We start from the raw sequence: 20,925 nt of genomic DNA, 5'->3' as shown, positions 1-20,925 counted from the left end.
GATTCTACTTAGCACTCTACACCATGATTCAAAAATTAGTAATCGTCGGGATAAAAAGCCAGAAATAATACTGGACTCCAATAAAAGTAAAGGTGGTGTAGACACATTGGACAAAGCTGTAAGCGGCTACACTTGCAAACGAATGACAAAACGGTGGCCTCAAGTAGTGTTTAGTAACATAATCGACATTTCAGCTTATAACGCTTTCGTTTTATTCAAATCCGCTAACCACACCTGGAAAGAGGGCTGTGTTACAAAGCGCCGTTTTTACTTGGAAAACCTTGGTATGCAGCTCGTAATACCCTATATAAAAAAGCGACAAACTTTACCACGAGCACATTTTTCACTTGAAATTGCCAAAAAAATACGAAAGGATTCTCAACTGGATGCACAACCATCATCATCAGGTCAATTTGGAAACACGTCGGAAAAGAAAATAACTAAAAGAAGTCGATGTAACTATGCCCAAAAACTGATAACAAAACAGGATTAGTTTGCGACATTTGTAATAAATATATATGTAAACAACATTCTAAAACTATTACTTTGTGTACAAACTGTCTGAAATAATTTATTTCTTTTTAATGAAATACACTTTTTATTTAAAGTTTTCGTTATTCATGAATATCTTTTTGTTATTGAATAAACGTTTTTGTTAAAGTTTGTATTTTTCACATTAAAATAAAATAAAAATTTTCATAAATATTGTATATTAATAAAAAAATATGATAATGGAATAAATATATTTGGATTTTCATTTTTATTTAAGATACCCATTTAATGGAAAACAACCTAACAGTAAAAATAATCAAAAACCAAGTATAAACCTTGAAAATATAGTATTATGTCAAATTTGACCCGAAGTCCGACCGCGTCAGTTAATTTGAAGACCGTAGGAAGGTTAAAAAAAAAGCGCCCTAAGAACCAGAAATCAAACACCCCCCGACATTCTTATAGAGGCACCACACTTTGACAAATTTGGACGATGTACTTATTTATTTTTTTTTAGTTTTTATGAAAATATACTTCATTCTATAACAAAGACCATAATAATGTAAGTTTCAAGCTTGATGATAGATTTATAAAATTCCTAAAAATGTAATCTAAAAATAAAACAATTTTAATCAGAATATTTCGAAAAAATTTGAGTACGCAGTTTTACGCAGTAAACTTTAGTATAATAAAATGCAAGTTTAAAGTACCCCAAAATTCTCGTGAACTTTTAATAGTTTCACCCGCCAGAAGGTGTTGCGCATTCCCTCCATATAACGAACACACGACAGTTTTTGTTTTTATACGGAGAAAAAGCGTGAAAAATTATCAAAAAGAAACAAGGATTTGTGTTGGTGATATACGAAAAAATCAACAGAGTCTTCGCTCATGCTGTTTCATTGTTCTCTGAACAACGACTGATTGCGAGCGGGCAGAATTCTGCTGCCGAGTACCCAGTAATGTGGAGGTTGCTCATTTTTCGTTTTTCATCATAGTAGATTGGCCAAACACGGTAATCTATCATACTTGCTTTATTTTACCAAAATTTAATGGGCGTATAATGGGCGGCCGCCGTAGCCGAATGGGTTGGTGCGTGACTACCATTCGGAATTCACAGAGAGAACGTCGGTTCGAATCTCGGTGAAAACACCAAAATTAAGAAAAACATTTTTCTAATAGCGGTCGCCCATCGGCAGGCAATGGCAAACCTCCGAGTGTATTTCTGCCATGAAAAAGCTCCTCATAAAAATATCTGCCGTTCGGAGTCGGCTTCAAACTGTAGGTCCCTCCATTTGTGAAACAACATCAAGACGCACACCATAAATAGGAGGAGGAGCTCGGCCAAACACCCAAAAAGGGTGTATGCGCCAATTATATATATATGTATATATCAACATTTTTTATTTTTTAATTCTGCTTAAAAGGCTTGATGGAAAAGTTTCGAATTTTTATAAATTTATACAAAGTTTTAAACTTTTATGTAAATTATATTTATTGCGAATGAGCTCAATAAAATTATAAAAAATTTATGAAAATTAAAAAAACAAGAGAAAAGTAGTCATAACTGTAGTCAACATCTCATAATTCTATTATTTTGTCCATAAGTGAAGCTGGCTTGGCCTGTTGTGCATTCCAATTCGGCTTCAAAAGCAAAGTGGTACAACTTTTTCTCCTACTCGGATTCTGCTTTCCAATGCCAAAGAAGATGGCACCGATTTTTTCCTGCCGACGACACGTAAGAAATACTTTTAAACCCAAAACCAGTTGAACGAACTGGATAGGAACAAACACAATTTGCCATTCGATTTTGAACTAATTTTTCAAAATCACATACACAAAAAAATACGCTAGCAAAAAGCAGAAATGTTACAAAGGGTGAGCACCGCTAAATAAACTGCTTTACCTTTTCTTTTTGTTAGCTGCTCAGGCATACCCCGACATCTGAGTTATCAGGCGAATTTTGTTTACTCGTGATTGTAGTTTTTTCCACATTTGTTTTTGCCATCATTTGATTTGTATTTACAATTGTGCCTATAATAATTGCCCACTTTGTAATCAGTAATTGAGGTCTTATATTTGTAGGCACGAAATCAGTTATTTGCACGAAGATACGCCATATTTGCACAACTATTGTTGCCACTTAATAACTGTTATTTGCTTATTAATCTAATTCAATATAAAGTGTTTACTGAAAGACCAAAAAACAGATTTCAAATTTGATATAAAAAGCCTCTTTACACAAATTCCATTTGAAGAAGAAATTTTTAAATGTAGAAGATCACGCAAGCCACCAGCCAAGGTAAGTTAGGTTAGGTTAGGTAAGATTAAAGTGGCTATCCCAAGAAGACACATTTCGACATAAATCCCGCGACAAAATGAGGGCATTTCTACGTTTAGACCTCTTTTCTCTTTTTTCTTGAATGCTCATTATTTTTCTACAAAAGTATAGCTCATTGTACGGTTCCAAGATGGAATCGGGAGTCGGAGCAAGGGTTTTCTCTAAATCAGCCAATTTATCTATCTCCTTTAAACTGCCGAATACTGCTAGTGTTTTTTCAAGCAGATGTCTTTGCGATCCTGCTGGCATGCAAAATGCTTAGGGAACGCGGGAGCGAGGGAGATATTAACATTTTCTCCGATAGTCAAGCCGCGATCAAGGCTTTAACGACGCCATGGTACAGAACCAGACTAGTAAACTCCTGTTAGAAGGAGATCAAATATGTGGGATGTGCAGGGAACATTTCTCTAATCTGGGTTCCAGGACAGGATGAGCTTGCCAGGAAGGGGACTGAATTGGCCTTAGAGACCTCCTACCCGGGCATCGGCATCCCCTTGACAGTTGTTAAAGGGGAACTGCACAAATTATTTCTCAAGAAAGCGCAGAAAAGATAGAGCTCTACTTCTTCATATGCTTTTTCGAAACCCCTTTGGCTCCAGTACAATATACGGAGGACTCAGAAAGTTCTTTGGACTCCTCGCCATTCAATTTCAAAACTCGTAGCTGTGTTTACCGGTCATTGGACGATCGGCACACACGCGGAAAAGCTAGGGTTACCATTTAACCCCCATTGTAGAAGCTGTGGGGACCTTTCAGAAAAGGAGACTGTTGAGCACTTTCTCTGTTTGAGCACTTCGGGTTTGGCAGCTAGACGATTAAGGTCACTACTCCCTAGCGCTCCTTTCTTCGAAAGCCTGGGGTAGTGCAACAAACTGAATCCAATCAATCTCCTTCATTATATCAACAGCTGACTGTAGATATCTTCCTGTTGAAGGTCTCATAAGGATATCAAAACGGCGCTTGAGTGCTACTTGAGGAATGCTAGACTGGCACTTCAACCATTTTCACCACCCTACCATTAAAAAATATCATACCTATGCCTCTAGCAGCTTATAAACTACTAATAGACAAACACGCCATCTTATAGGCAGGCAGACTGGAAGCTCCCTACAGACGACTACTGCAGAAGCTTTAGCGACACTGAGGAAGAGACTATAGAACGTTCTATGCGGGTGCATGGCTCTGGGTAGAAGGTTGACTATTCTAGAAAAAAATTTTATTGAATAACTTGGCAGAAGTAGCCAATTTAAAACTAACAAGGGTTGTTAGATACATTAAGGCCACAGGTTGGTTCAATGAAAGCTGCGGTACCTAACTCTGAAAGCTACATCAAATTCAGTTCATCCGTTTCGGAGGTAAACGCTTACAAACAGACAGACAAAATTAAAAAAATGGTAAAATCGTATACCTACTTTAAATTTTGTGATTATTATTATTTTTTAATATTTATTATTTGCAAAAGAATAACAAGTAGAAATTTTAAGCTCCAAATAATGGAAATTTATTGCTTTTTGTGCTTTACTTGAAATCATAGCTTTTAAAAACACCCACTGCCATGCCACTAGAAATATAATACGCATTACAATAATTCCTTATTACTATGTTGATTTATGCAAATTTATGCTATTAAATTGAAAAATTTTCCTTTACTACAATAACAAGCAAGCAGTGAGCAAAACCTGTTTCAAAAGTCAATGGGTATTGAGAAAAAAATTCGATAAAGTGCTATAGAAGCACATTGGCATGCATGTAGGCATGAATTACTTATTCAATTGCGAATTAATTCCAAACAAGTGACACACCCACTCGTCACACATTTTCCATATTTACATTTATTGCATATTAATTGCAAAACTGTCGTAGGGTCCGCCAGCGCTGCGACTACCTGCCTACAAATCGCTTCACAGCAAAGCAAAATAAAGCGAAGCCTATTTATTTGACTCATAAACAAACAGCTTACAACTCTATTGAGTTGCAGTTTTAATGCGATGATCACATCGCAAGTGGACACTAAGTGCGATATTCATAAGTGAGTCTATAAATTGTTTTTCAAATTGGATGGCGCAATAAATTTTCTACAAGTAAAAAAAAATGCATATGAGTTCATAAAACCACAAATATGGATGGGTGTAAGCTGTGCATCTGAGCATTTAAATTTTGAAATTGGTTTCATTCTTGTTGTTTGTAGCCTATTCAAATTAGTATTCCTAATTCATGTGCCTGTGAAACAAATGGACCAGTGAAACAAATTTCTGAGTTGCATTGTAGCGACATTTTTCTTCAAAGTATTAAAGCATCAAAGGCAAACATTAAGCAAACCAAAACTGAGACCGGTTTGAATTTACGGTATACAATTCTGAGGATGCCCTAGCCAAAAATACATCACCCCTATCCAACGTCTGCAAAGCAAAATCCTATGGAGCATAGTAAACGCATCACTCCACATAAAGAATAGCGACCTTTATCGTGCACTTGACGCACCAACTGTGACCGAAGTAACGCAGCAATTTGTGATAGCTCACAAACAGCGTCGAAAAAATCATGTCGACGTTCGACGTTTAGAACGCACTACATTAGGAGACTTTACAGAGAGCGAGTAGCGACTTTATTGTAGACCTTCGGAGGGTTACCGTTGGGCAATCGGGTTTGGCCAGACTTTTTCGGTTTTGGACGTGAATTTAACACAATTTCTATTATAGCTAATGATTTGAGCTTCCACAAAGCTTCCTAAAATTTAATTTTCTATCGATTTATAGATACAACCTTTTAAAAAGCATCCTCGAACAGGACGAAAAAAGGTCAGGACAAAGGCCAACTGAAGGTTTTAAAAAAGGTGTCCAACGGAGGGTTAAAACAAGTTAAATTAGCAAATGAAAATGGCTTATTAGTATCCTTTAGTATCCTAGTATATATATGAGCAATTATACAACGCACAGACGCAGCGATTCCAGGACCGCAGCAACGGCACAAATTACCGCAAGGCAGTACTAATAAATCCGACGCCGGAATGGATAGCACTTTATAGTACGCACAAGCACTAGCCAGGAAACGGAAATAAGCGCCAAAAAGTAGGCACCAAAAAACAACGCCAAAAAATTGGGACCAAAAACACCCCAAACAGTAGGCAGCAAAGAAATATAACGCCAAAAAGTAGGCACCAAAAATATATTTCCTACAAGTTCGCACCAACAAACAAGCGGTAAAAAGTAGGCAATGTTATTTCTCACTTGAAATTAGCAACCACAAGGAAAAACTCAGCCTAAAGTGTATCTAAGATATATAAGGTATAGCTCTCTCTCTCCTTTTCCTCTACGGTACATCTTTTCTCTCTCGCGGAACGAAAATGCCCAAAGCGTTGCATGGCGTTGAAATTTTTCTCGCTCGCCCATCGACGCCTAAGAAGTTTCACTTCAAACAAGTTCTTCTTAATTTTTTTCATTTCTCTGAATTCCAAATGGTAGTCACGCACCAACCCATTCGGCTACGGTGGCCGCCATATATGTACAACTTTACACTACTAAAAAATACGCATATTTTAATACAAGTAAATCAGTTTCTCCGAGTTTATTTCGGAAATTAAATTTTTTACTAAATGATTTTTTTGTTTTTATGTTTCTTAAATACAGGGTGGCGCACGAATCGTGCTACAAAAACAAAACGTAATAACTTTTTTTCTGTGTGAGTAATCGGCTTTTTTTTTTTTTATTTTGCAGATTAGTATTTAGATTTACAAAAATGGAGGCTTGGGATACCGAAAAGAGGATTTGGATAGTGCAGCGGTACCATGCTTTGCAGTCCATCATTTCCGTGCAAAGGGAATTTAGGCGGGAGTTTGGCGGCACTCCCCAGAGCAGATGGACCATTATGAGGCTGGTGAACATGTTTGCTGAATCTGGAAGCACCGCACGCAGACCGTACCATCGAGATCCCCATGTTCGGGTCGAAGCCACAATCGCGGCTGTAGCATCGTCAATTCAGGCAAATCCAAGAGTTTCGACTCGTAACTTGTCGGCGCAAATTGGAGTTAGCAGACGGTCATTGCAGCGGATAGTTCATGATGACTTAAACTTTTTTCCGTACAAAGTTCAAATCACAAGCAAATTAAACCCTCTGGATTTGCCTATTTGCCTGAAATTTTGCCAAAAAATTATTGAAATGGCCGAAGAAGACAACAACTTCATAAATTGCTTGTTTATGTCTGATGAGGCCCATTTTGATCTAAACGGCAATGTAAACAAGCAAAATTGCCGTATATGGAGTCAATCAAATCCGCAAATACTCCATGAGATGGAACTGCACCCAGAACGAGTCACAGTGTGGTGCGCAGTTTCATCAAGGTATGCACCTGTCGGGCCATACTTCTTCGAAGAAAATGGTGTAACAGCGACTGTAAATGGGGACCGTAATTTAAACATGTTGAAGGAGCTTTTTTATCCAGAACTGCGGCGAAGACGTATCCCTTTTAACAGCATTTGGTTCCAGCAAGATGGAGCAACTGCACATATAGCCAGACCGGTTATGGAGGAGCTCCAACGAAAATTTAGAAATAAATTGATATCCAGAAATTCCACTTTCCGCTGGCCCCCAAGGTCACCTGACCTCACTGCACCAGATTTTTTTTTATGGGGTTATCTCAAACAAGAGGTGTATAAAGCAAAACCATGTAATTTGACTGAATTGAAGCATTCCATCACAACAATAATTGAGGCGATCCCGACTTCAACCCTTCAGTGCGCAATGAACAATTTTCTCATCAGGTGTCGCATATGCGTGAATGAGCATGGAGGTCATTTACGTTCTATTATTTTCAAAACTAATTAGTTACATAAAATAAAATTGAATTATCTATACAATAAAAAAACAAAAAGTTAAATACATTGATTAGAAAAAAAGTTATTACGTTTTGTTTTTGTAGCACGATTCGTGCGCCACCCTGTAGTAGGAAAATACATTTCGTCACCAAGAGTTTCCAAAGAAAATCTTTTTAAATTACCGTGTTTTACTTATTGTAGGACTAATTTTTTAAAATTATAAATCTCTATGAGATTTCACGATTTCAACGTGACCTAAATTAAAAACTTGTTTTCTTTCTTATAAATCCTCGGGCCTGTTGTGCGTGCCAAATCGGTTTGGAAACAAAATGGCCTAGTTCCGTATGCTCCTTCGGGTTGATTCTTTCAATTCTGAGTAAAATGGAAACAGTTTTTTTTTTTATTCTAACAACTCAGGATCAACACTTTTATGAATTAAGAATTCGATGGAAATCAAAATAACGAGCATTATTAGATTCGAAATTTATAGAATTTATAAAAAAAAATTTATAGACAATAATTAACACAATCGAAAAAATGGGCTGAACGAAAAATTCCCCAAATTTGCAAACGAAAAGAGAAGCATCACAATCTAATCATGGATTTATATTCACTATAAGCGCATCAGTTCAGTACCACCGGATATCCCGGCAGGGTATACATTCCGCTTATGCGCAGGTGGAACGTTGGCGCAATGGTTGCTGCGGTGAGAACTGAAAGTAGGCATTTTCATGAATTTTTGATTGACGCACATCAAATACGAGTAAAGTTTATGGCATCCGTTGGTTAAACATTTTCACAATAGGCAAATTGAATTTGTGAGGTACATATGTACACACACACACATACATATAAGCATGAGAAAAGCTGTGTGGGCAGTGTTCAGGTCGAGTGAATGGGCAACGAATGTTTGTATGTAATATCAACTGCTAAAGGATGAGCATTTACATATTTTTATTGTACATATATACAGTCAACGTTAAAAGAAAATGTACACCATATATTGAGAAGTTTTGAGAACAAAAACCATATAAGGCTAAGTTTCCAAAATTGTATAACCAAACTTTCAAACTTTTTACTAACATTTTTTAGAAAAATTGCGGGTATGCAGTTTGAGTAGTAAATCATTGAATTTTGGTACAATAAAGCGCAAGTTTCAAGGATCAGCAAATCACGCTGATTTTTGAGAATTTTTTCTTCCTGCAATACCAATAATTAATGTTCTGATACCCGCACGAATATTTGCATTCAGCACTGCACGACTGCCTACAACGAGCAGAATAGCAAACATTTCAGGGATTCAAATTTTCAAAAGACCTTCTGTAAATTTTATTTAATATTTTTGAGTTTATAACGAATAATGCATGAAAAGTAAAGTAATGAAAAAATTCGAAGCAGATCACTTCGCAAAAAGTGTAAGCAATCCAGCTCAAAATAGGTAATCTTATGCGTATTTGACAAAGCATTTAACAAGCAATCAAATCGAATTACATTAAATGCAGCTCGGAATAGAAATTAATTTTTAAATCAATAACTCAGTTTATGATTTTCTCAGCTCCTCATCTCAAGTGCTAAGTAAAGTGCTTTATGTGGATATCCCTATGTATTTATGCACGCACACACACACTCACATAGATATGGGCTATAACTTTTGAGAGCCGGCTACATTACACTGTAAGCGTTAATTGCTTTGACATGACAGTTTGATTATATTTGTGAAAATCAAAAATGTCAATAGGAGCGCACTGCATACACACACACATACATGCACACACTTTGAACAGGGGTAGGTATGCAAGCCTCGTTGCTACTTCATTGAGTCAATTAACGTATGTAATTTAATTCAATTTTCCTGGCTAGTCAAAGTCAATTTTCACTATTAGCAAGGGGGCTGCTATTAGACATGTTACTATAGGTGTATGTGTGTATGTATGTATGTATGACTGTATTCAGGTATGTGTAGAAGAGCAGGCAGTCAGTCATTCAGGTGATGGCTACTTTCGCAAAAAAAAAAATAAAAAACAATTATAATTTGCTCTCGCATAGAGGCAACGTATGTGGACAGAAAAATAAATTTATATTTATTTGTAAATATTTGTACGTGAAAAAAAAAACTTGAGCGCATACGGGGGAATATTTTTGTTGCAAACCCTTGTGCAGCATTTAGATCTGTGAAAGCACAGTAGGGTCGTACAATTGAATGCCTCCAACTTAATTGCAGCACCATTGTGAATTCATTAGCTTTTGAGAAAATTCACAAAAATTAATCACAAGTAGACAGTTTGCAATTTAAAATGTTGTAAGGTAATCACAGGCAGCGTTGATCTATACACAAAATTTCCGGTATTTCTCAAACTCATCACACACATACATGCATAAGTATTAGCGTATAAATGTACAAAGCTTTCGAGAATATTTTTTCTGAAGACATCTGTTCCTTGTTTATGTAGCGTAAATACAAAAAATATGTGGCGGAATAAAAACACTTACATATAGGAACTCGTGCCTTTTGTTGTTGTTGTTGTATTATCTTGTTGTTTTGCTGATATCTCTCTGCTGATTGAAATGCCTCTTTAATTGGCTAGCAAACACAGGCATACATACGTACATGCGCTCACTTGCAAATATGTATGATGTATGCGTCTACCAACTAATAAACCAACAAATATATATGTATGAGCGCGCACACACACACACACACAAACATACATCTGTGCAAAGTCACATGAATGCTTTTATGATAAGAAATGACAATCGACGATTTAAGAGCACAGTGAACAATGAACAGGTGCCGTAGGTGGCGTTTAAAAATACACATATGTACGTGTATGGTATTTCTAAACAACAAGGAGAGACCCTGATAGAGGAGGTCAATCGGTTGCAGTTGTTGGCGTGCTCATTATAATATGTAATGGACCGTTACCTCAAGCGAGCGCGAAGACTATTGTTCGGTAATCTCATTTCAATTGGACCAATGCAGATATGTTTGACTCTATGTGCGTGTAGTGTGTGTCTAGTAAACAATTTAATTGTGTGCATTTATTACTAATTAATAAAAAAATAGTTTAATAATAGAAAATTATAATCGGAATCGTGTCAATGAAGCGCAGCAGCAAGCAAGCAGACCATGGACCTGGCGAAGCAATGGCTCATATCGCATGAGTGCATACATACATACATACATCCTTATGTGCTCCTTATCGGTGCACTCTCCACTACTTAGGCCCCTATAAAATAACTAACAAAGTGTAACTTTGCAACTTTTAATGATTAGCGAATAGTTCTACTGAGAGTTTAGTTTTTTTTTTGTTTTTTTTTTCATTGATATAATAAAAGAGTACAAATAAAATCTGAACGATGTTAAGCTGTCAAGTGAAAAATAAATATTAATATAGAATAAAAATGATTGTGCGAGAGCGGAAAAAACAAAAACACAAAATAGCCAAGCATACATAGGTACAGTGCAGTGGAAAGTGGTTTGAAAACCAGTTTTCTCCAAATGAAACTCGAAAAAGTGCGAGCCCAACTTTCTTGAATTTTATTGTAGTTTTCTATTAACAAAGTGCTCGTATTGCTATAGGTGGTGATAGAGGAGAACGCAGGAGCACTAATAAGTTCAAGTAAACGAGTGTATGAACCTGCATACACACATACGTATTGTACATAGATTCAATAAAATTGTATGAGAATCAAAAAACCCGCTTATTTTAAGGAGTGAATGAAGTAGAGCCTAAATTTTCAGAAATCATTTAATTGACATCGACAGCCGTATTCCATAACAGTTAAAAAAAATTTGTTCTATTGAAAAATTTATACTACAAAAACTAATTACATTTTTTGCCAATTTTTGTTTTTCTAATAGCGATCAGCCCTCGGCAGACAATGGCAAGCTTCTGAGTGCATTTCTGCTATTAAAGAAGGTTTTAATGAAAAAACCAATTGCCGTTCGGAGGAGGCTTCAAGTTGTAGGTACCTCCACTTATGGAAAAACCTTCAAGACGCAAACCACAAATAGTGGGGCAGGAGGAGCAGACCAAACACCCAATAAATTACATCCTTTATTGGAAACCAATTATTAGAGTATTTAACGGCCTCCATATATTTGTTTTCAAATTTTTATTTTGTGAATTCAAGGCCAATTTAACAATAAAACAACAAATAGAATTCTTGGAATTATTTATTTGTCGATATATCGACTTCGATTGGAAATCATCTTCACGACCGTAGCTTTGATAATTTAGAACTAAAAGATGACGGTATGAAACCACTTATTGTTTTTTTTGTTTTTGGTTTCTTGTTGTTGTAGTCTTTTTAAAATAATATGTGATAAAAAACAAAAGCTTTCATTATTCGAAAGAAACTTTAGTTTTTTTTTTAACCAACATCTATATCATGAAAACAGCGTTGCTCCGCCAACAACAAAAACAAAATTAAGAAAAGTAACTTTAAAAAAAAACCAGTGCACAAATATTCAATTAATTCTAAAGCATTTTTTTATGACAATCGGTTGAACGGGGCAGAAGTTGCTACTCTGCAGCGCCACCTGGCGAGTGGCATCAATGAGCATATTCTACAAACCTTCTTCGTGGAAAAATACATACATATATATTCCAATTTTTATAATAATCCCTCCAGTAGTTTTTGAGTTCATCGATAACATACAGTCAAACATTCATTTTTATGTATAAAAGATTGTATACGAAAATTATTGATTTTTTATTTTGTATTAAAAATTTATATAAAGAACGTTTAAAGACAAGAAACTGCAATCCTGGTTCGTTCCTCCAGTAAAATCCGACTTCACCACACCAAAACCATTTGAAACTAAATTAAATCAATTTAGAATACATTTTTTTATGTGGTGAAATTTTTAGCTGTGTTTAAATAGCCAAACGGGCCGGCAACTCCTTCCGATCATCTTTGTATGTTTTTTGATTTATTTTATGGAACAAACTTTAATTTTAAGAAAAAAATCTAGGAAAACTCTAAACAAAATCAAAAATTATGCGAACAAAAAAGATATAAATTCTTGTAAAAAAATGAATACTTAGGAAACAGCTTTAATCTTTCGCTAAAAACAAGTTTCTAAGGAAACACTTACAATTTTTCACTTTGTCGGTAAACAAATTTTGTGTTTCATTGAGCTTTTCACCAAAAACTCCTGGTGGTAGAGCAAAAATTTCTCTTAAAAATATCTATGGAAGAAACTCTAGTTTTTAGGGTAAAATATATTATTTCAAGCTTTAAAAAAACAACAAAGTTGTGTGCCATGGACATAATTTAGCAAATCAGTAACGACGCACTGTGGAGATTAACGAACGAAGAAAGTGGCGTTGGATAGGTCACACATTGAGAAAACCACCAGATACCATCACGAGAATAGCACTGGACTGGGACCCGCAAGGGAGCAGAGGTCGCGGTCGACTAAAAAACATTTGGAGAAGGTCGATGGTGCGCGAACTAGCAGATACCGACATCTCATGGGACAGTGCGAAAACAACAACGCGCTATGCCCCCGAGAGGAATGATCAAGGAAAAAAAACAATAATAATTTAACAAAAGCCTTCAGCTTCGGTTGCAAAAAAAAGTAAAAACGGTAAAAAAAGGTAAAAACAAATAAATTTACCTCATTGAATTTTTAAACAAAAACATTTAGTTGTAGAAGAAAGTTAAAGATTTATTTACTGAGATCTTTTATTTTAGTTATTAAAAATGAGTGCACTTAAGTAAGTAAACAAGATAAAGAGAAAAAAAAGCAGGCAAAATGCACACATTTAGTAAGGCTTGAAATTTTAAAGCTTTCAATGCAAAATAATTAAGTTTAAGTTTAGGAAAACAGATTCAGTTTTAAGTTTAAATTAATATTATCGATGAACTAAAAACGACCAAGGAAAAACGATCGGTTCATTACTAGATTTTTAAGATTTTCAGCGCAAACTAAAAAAACACTACGCTTTTCGTCCTTCAATTAAGAGTTATGTATAAAAACCCACTGATAAGTATTTCAAGACACATTTCAGTTTATCTTTTGAAACTTCACATGATCGAGTTTTGCGGGTTATTATGCAGAACGATCGCTGCATACCCATTTTGGCTTTTTTTTTTCTTGTGTAAATGTTTTAAATTTCTTATTTTTACTTTTTAATTTTTTTTTTTTTTTTTGTTTTTTTTTAACACCTAATTTTTTTTAATTTTTTTTTATTTTATTTATTTTTTTTTTGACTTTTTTATGAATTTTGTTTTAATTTTTTTAATTTTTTTTATTTCTGATTCACATCAGGCATTAAAAAGGCTGCTATTATTCACCTGACCTCTCTCACTAACTTAGTTACGGTAATTTGTGTCGCTCCTCTTGGAACATACCCCTCCATCTACATACACACAAATCTACTTGCAAGGCAAATAATTACAACAAATTTCAGCTAACGAAAAATTCTCACAGGCAATTGATAATTAATTTAAATTCAGAGAGGAAAGCAAAATTTGAGGAACTATCGAATGATGCAAACTACAAATGTACATACATACATGTAAGTATTTTAAATCTTACAAGATTGTAGCGTACAGATATACAGCATACACAAAATGTATGTGCTCCATTTAAGTAAACAATCACTCAAACTTAAAAGTAAATAACAGATATAAAATCGTAAACAGCGCTAAATTAACAAAAGAAACTTTACTGCCCCCAAGTACTTGTAATTTATACAAATTACACAGAGGAAAGTATTTTTAAACAGTTAAATATTTGTAAAACTAATTTTAACGTTTCGACAAAATAAACAACAACAGGCAACAGCAGCTGTGTAAAATGCTCCGAAAACGTGAATTATTCAAGCAGCTACAATAAAATAATAAAAGGCAAAAATAACAATGTGGAAAAAGGAACAAATTAATTTTCTTGCAAACCGTGTAAAAATTTGTTTATTAAATACGATTTTTGCTGAGTATGACAACAACCATACAATATTATAAAAAGCTAAACTATTTTTTATAAAAACTGTTTTATGGCTACCGTTTTACAGGTAGATAATTCTCGTGCACCAGAAAATTTCATTGCAAATTGGAGAAGTTCACTACGAGCGCTTTCTCATTATCTCAGCACTCAAATGATACATATGTATGTATGTATATGTACATACTTGTGACTGCTCTCTTTATAGGTGTAAGTATTTATTTACATATTTACATTTTTCGTACTCACCCGACATGAAATGCAAAAGAATCGATGTAATCGGATACAATACTGGACTGTACGTAATATCGGGGCAATCGTAGCCTAGTACATTCACAATACGATCGGCTACGGCGCGCCCGGTGCGTGTAAGGTGATAGGTTAAACAGTGAGCGGGATCGACGAAGGCTGGTAGCATGATCGGTTTTTCAGAGAGCTCCGTTGTGCCAAAGACCTGTGAAAGTGAAAAAGAGAAGTAAGGAAACATTGTTTAGAAGGGCATTCAATATGAGAAGTGAGTTATGTTTTATTGGTTGCGTTATTTGCCTAGCACAACTCTGCAACTCCTACATAAATGGCTTATGAAGAGTTTTTTATTTATTTATTCAAACACGCAATCTCGTGAATCAAAAGTGAGGTAAATCTTTCAAAGCAATTATTTGTGATATTTTAATATATTTTTTACAGGGTTGTTAATATTCGACGGGCCCCAGAGGCGTCAGATCGCTTAATGACATACCGCGTTGAAAGCGTCAGTCCAAGCAGATTTTTACCATGGAACAGTACACGCCACGTTAGCGCTCTCAAATTGTTGAAATTAACATTCAACAAAAGAAGTCAATTGTGAAAACTCAACGTGCGTATAAAAAATTAAATAATGTGAAAAGTGCGCCTTCTAAGAACACCAGTTTCGACTGGTGATGCTCTTTCTAATCCAAAGAGGCCAAATCAAAACCGACCAAGGCGATCGGATGAGAATATTGCTTTTGTACGGGCCAGTGTTGAGACGTCGCCAAGAACATCCCAAAATCGCCGTTCTCAGCAGTTGGGCATTGCTCGGACCACTTTACAACGAATTATCCGCATTGATTTGCATTTATTCGCGTATAAGATTCAATTGACGCAAAGATTGTTGCCTGCGGACAAGCCTCGCCGATTGGAATGGGCCTAAAGAGTCATCGAAATGGCTGAAGATCCGTCGAATATGGGCAATCCTGTATTCGTTTTCATAAATCTTTATTTAATTTTTTTTAATAATTTTTTATTATAAAAGATTTTCCAATAACAGGTTATTGGTGAATGGATTGCGCTATCGAGAGATGATTTACGATTTTTTATGGCCGGAATTGGATGGTTTGGTGATTTTGACAACGTTTATTTTCAACATATCAAAATAACTCCTCTTATTGGAAAACCCTATATATTAATTTACTTTTTTTATAACTTTTGTTTTTATATATATTACTTATTTATTTATTTTATTGTTTTTATTTATTTTAGTTTTTCTTTCTGTAATTATTAAATTTAATTTTAATTTTTTTGTATTTTTTCATTTATCAATTTTTTATTTTTACTTTCTTTTCTAATTAATTTACTTTTTTTTATTAATTTATTTTTTTTATTTAAATTTTTTGATTTGTCTTTTACTTTAATTTTTTTATCTATTATTATTTTTTGTGATATTTTATTATATTTTGATTATTCGTTTTTATTTCTTTTTTTATTTTTTTTTTTAATTTTTTTTTTCTTTTAGTTTTTTTATACATTTTTTTATATATTAGTTAATTTTTTCATAACTTTGTTTTTATATATTTATTTATTTTATTGTTTTTATTTATTCCATTTTTTTTTGTAATATTTTATTTAATTTCAATTTTTTTGTATCTACTTTTTTTGTATTTTTTTTATTCAGCTATTTTTTCATTTACCAATTTTTTATTTTTCAATTCTTTGTATTTCTTTTTTCTCTTAATATTCTTTTCTATTAATTTTTTTTATTGATTTACTTGGATTTATGTTTTATTTAATTTTATTGTCATTTCATTATTTTTTCATTCTTTTTTTATATTATTTTTTTATTTTTTTTTTATCTTTTTTTTTATTAGTTAAATTTGTTTGATTTTTTATTTGCCTTTTTTGGTTTATTTTTTTTTTTTTTTGTATTTATTGTCCGTTTTGTGTTTATTTATTTTTTATTTATTAATTTTTTTTATTACTTCTGTTTTTTTACAGACAGTTGTTACTATAGGCTCACGCAAACTTGGTCATGAAGAGATACTCATTTCAAAAACGCGTAAATGAGATCCTCGCGTTTTATGGTAATCGTAGTCTGCAAAAAGTAAAACTGCCCCCGTACATCGGAAACAAAAAAATACCATGTAGACCTGTTATTTTGACCATCGTAATGTAAGAATATTTAATATCTAACGAGTTCTCCTTAGTCCGCCTGACACTCTATAGGGATCTGAGTTTGTTTCGAATAACTGGTAGTCCGTTTCATCAAACATATACCTGCACGTACATATATTGCATTTGAATATTTCATTTGACCACTCACCTGATGCACCATATCCCAATAGAAACCATCCAACATATTCTGTTTCGTCTGATGTTGAGCGCACAGCGTCGGCCATAGCTGCGCACGTATGGGCGAATTGATAGGCCATGAATTCTCACGCAGAATACTCTTCACCTCACGTTTCTTGCCTTGCTGGAGTAACTGTTGTATTTCGGTGAACGAACGCAAGGCTGGTTCTTTGCCTTCAAATAAAGAAAAAAACAAAAAAGGAATTAAATGAGAGATAAGCGCTTTTGATGTTAGTAATGGCAGCTGTATAAGAAAGTAGCAGAAAGAGAATAAGTCGTTGGGGTAGGCCTTGATGAGAGTTTTGCAAAAAACAAAAATGTCTGTGTTTTTTTTTTTGTTTTGTTTTTGCAGTTTTTGTTTTTTGTATTTTTTTGCTAATTTTTTACATACATTTCTAAGCATATTCCACGTAATTTTTTATTTTTATTCTATTTTTTTGTCCTTTAACACCTGTTTTCTACCGAAAATCACACCCGTCACATCCCTCAAAAAGTGTTATTTAGGTAGAATATTCATCACAGACAAAATCTTCTTCAATTCTTCAACCTGCTTAAAAAATAGAAAATAGTGAGCACGTAAGTGGATTGAGTGGAATATGTACGTATGTACATTTGTATAGATTTCGAGTACCTAAATAGCATTCATGCCGTATTTTCAAACATTCCCAGTGCACGAGGGTGTCAAAACACTTAAGCTGATGAGATTAGAAATATTGCGTTAGCGTGATTGGACATTGCGATAGTGCATGGGAAGTGTTGACAATTATTGGTAATTATATTTTTTTTTCTAATGAATCACTATTTAGATAACCACTTAGTTTAAATTCTTATCAATCAATAATAAAAAACAAGTTGTTATTTAAAAAAAATGTTATTCAAATTATATCCTAGGCAACAAATTTAGGGCACATTTTTGAGTTACAAATATCAACAGACTCTCTTTTGCTTAGGTAGAGGGACCGACCTATTGTAGAAAACGAAAATGAAAAAGCATGATTGAGCTAGGTTAGGTTAGGTTAGGTTAAATGGCTGCCCTAGCTTAGGGCTCACTTGGACAAATATTGAAAATTCGTCCGTTATGATGCCATACAGAGGAGAGGAGAAAGGAGAAGGGAAGGAAGGAGCCTTGAGATTAGAGGCGATGAAGACCATGCAATTTACGACGGACTTGAGGCAATCCCAAGTCTCACGGCATGAACACATAACGGACAATGTCCGGTAAGAATACCCACCAAATTCGAGAGCTAGGGCTTTGTTAGCCTTAGGAGTTCCCTCGCGCGTCCCCGATCTACCCGTGGCCAGAAGGATCTCGCGACCTTGCTCGTTGGCACACTAGCCCAGCGCTCGCTGAGTTGACTCAAGGCCCATCTTTCCAGGAGCAGACCACAGGTTCTTAAGGGAACCCCAATTCTCTCATTTCGCGACGAAATGGGAGGGAGACTAGCCAGACATTCTCCGACCAATCTCGAACGCACAAACAACGAGCCCAAGGCCCTAATTGCCGCTTGGCTATCGAAGTAAATATTTACTTCCTTAACGGTAATTACCGAGGTAAGCAACCAGTCCACCGCTTCCTTAATTGCGTATACCACTACAGTGGCCCGGAAGCCTAAATTTAAGTTTGATGGGAGGCTCCTTACAGAATACTCCTCCACCAACCCTTCCGTCCAATTTCGAGCCATCCGTGAACATATTTGCCATGCCTTGCCGCCTTGAAAATTTCAGTGAAGTCACACTAGCCCAATGAGTGATCTTTGAAAAAGGGCCGAAAAACACTCGTTTGCTATATTTGGGGTTATGTAAAAAAATAAGGTATTCCTTTTTCAAAAAGGTCGTTATGGTTTCTGCAGTATTATCTGCTATTTTTGTGGTTATTTTTACCATGAATACATCTCTATAGCTTTAATTCGTATTCAGTGAATTCAAAGGCTTTTTTAAATTTATAAAAAGGTGTTAAATGTTAATAATAGTTGAGAGAAGAAGATCGAATATTCTTGCGTAGCTTCAAAAGAAGCAAGAAACTAAATTTGTACTTTCAAAACATCAAATTCTATAAGAATCAACAAATTTTCAATATCACTAAAATCTTCTCAGAGTGGCTTTTTTAACAGTTTTTTAAAAATACAACTTTTTTGTTAACTTACAGTTTTGGTAGCTTCAAACTAAAAAAGGGAACAAACACCAAACCAAAAAAAAAAAATGTTCGCGTTTTGAGTATAAAAAAGCATTAAATTTATTGCCAAGAGCAAAGAGTTGGCAACACTGCACTACTAGGCTAGGATGACGTCACGCGCTCTCTGTTGGGCGCAATCTTGTTTCTATCATTCTTGATTAACTCCTATAGCAATCACGCAGATGTAGTTGTGAGCCATACGGAATAATTTAATAATTTTTTAACACATTCAGGCGTTAGAATATAAGGACTATGCTCTAGGAGTATTCCTAGATATATGAGGGGCCTTTAACAACGTGACGAAAGATGCTATTTAAAATATCATAGACACTTAATGTGCAACCCGCGATTTATCTTTGGATAAGGCAGCTATTAGATAGCAGGAAGATAAGAGCGGAATGGAACGATACGAGCGTCACCAAATATGTATGCAGAGGCACTCCGCAAGGTGGGGTACTATCGCCGCTATTATGGTTGCTTGTAGCAAATGAGCTGCTCAAGAAATTTAACGGAGGGGCACCAAAACTAGTGGCATATGCAGATGGCATAGCTATAGTAGTTACGGGAAGGTACCTGGACACCATCAGTAATGTGATGAATAACACACTTAAAACGGTACACCAATGGACATTTCGCGCAGGGCTAGGTATAACCGCCGGAAATACGGACATGGTACTTTTTACCAGAAAGTACAAGGTCCCGACGTGGAACCCCCCGAAGCTAAGCAGGTCAACAACGAACTACTTCTCAAAGATCATGCAAGGTACCTCGGAGTAAATTGCTGTGGAAGCACAATGTTGAGGAAAGGGTGAAAAAGGCCAGTAATGCGTTGTACGCTTGTAAAATAATGCTGGGCGTGACTTGGGGTCTATCACCCTCTCTGATGCACTGGTGCTACACGGCAGTAGTTAGACCGATATTGCTGTATGGGGCCTTAGTATGGTGGACTGCGAGCAGAAAACTGACATACTTAATGCCACTGGAAAGAATTCAACGACTCGCTGCTCTGTGCATAACAAGAGCGATGAAAACCACTCCAACGGCGGCGCTGGAAATTATACTCAGCATGCCACCTATTGACCTTATGGCGGAAAATCTGGCAGCGAAATCCGCAAGAAGGTTAGTGGCTGCTGGGGTATTCACCTGCAGAACCTTCGGACACAGCTCAATAGGAAAGTGGAGCTCAGGTTGCACATATTACATGACTCCGTACTTTAATTGGGAGAGAAGGTTCCGTACCACAATTGAGGGGGGATGGCATAAAGGCATGAAGCCTGGCCATAGGACTTTTCACATCTATACAGACGGCTCTATAACTTTAGACGGAGCGGGTGCAGGTATTACTGCTCAAAACTAGGGATAAGGCAGCCACAGCAGTATTTTCCAAGCGGAAGTTTTTGTCTGTGGGGAAAGCCGCGGAGCTAGCCTACACTAGAACAAGAAAGAACTCAACAATTAATATATGTATACGTGGACAGTCAGGCAGTTATAAAAGCAATAAGCTCATATTGCGGTGGACGCTAAGTGGACTAATCTGACCACATGCAAAAGAGAAAAAGTCATGTGCAGA

The 20,925-nt window shown here is 35.4% G+C and overlaps 1 protein-coding gene across 8 annotated transcripts in view; it reads right to left on the bottom strand.

Annotated features, from left to right (window-relative positions):
• Positions 1-20,925, bottom strand: part of LOC128864587 (GTPase-activating protein skywalker) — a 111,775-nt gene that overhangs the window by 37,178 nt on the left and 53,672 nt on the right. For all 8 annotated transcript variants that reach the window (XM_054104332.1, XM_054104333.1, XM_054104334.1 and 5 more), the window contains 2 exons: positions 17,154-17,356; positions 14,846-15,050 (listed from right to left, as the gene is read on the bottom strand). In XM_054104332.1, coding sequence (XP_053960307.1) covers positions 14,846-15,050; positions 17,154-17,356 — 408 coding nt within the window. The remainder of the gene's footprint in view (positions 1-14,845; positions 15,051-17,153; positions 17,357-20,925) is intronic.

This window comes from Anastrepha ludens, chromosome 5 (genome assembly GCF_028408465.1).
Source record: "Anastrepha ludens isolate Willacy chromosome 5, idAnaLude1.1, whole genome shotgun sequence".
NCBI lineage: Eukaryota > Metazoa > Arthropoda > Insecta > Diptera > Tephritidae > Anastrepha > Anastrepha ludens.
Note: the sequence above shows the minus strand (reverse complement) of the source record. Positions and strands in the feature narration are given on the sequence as shown.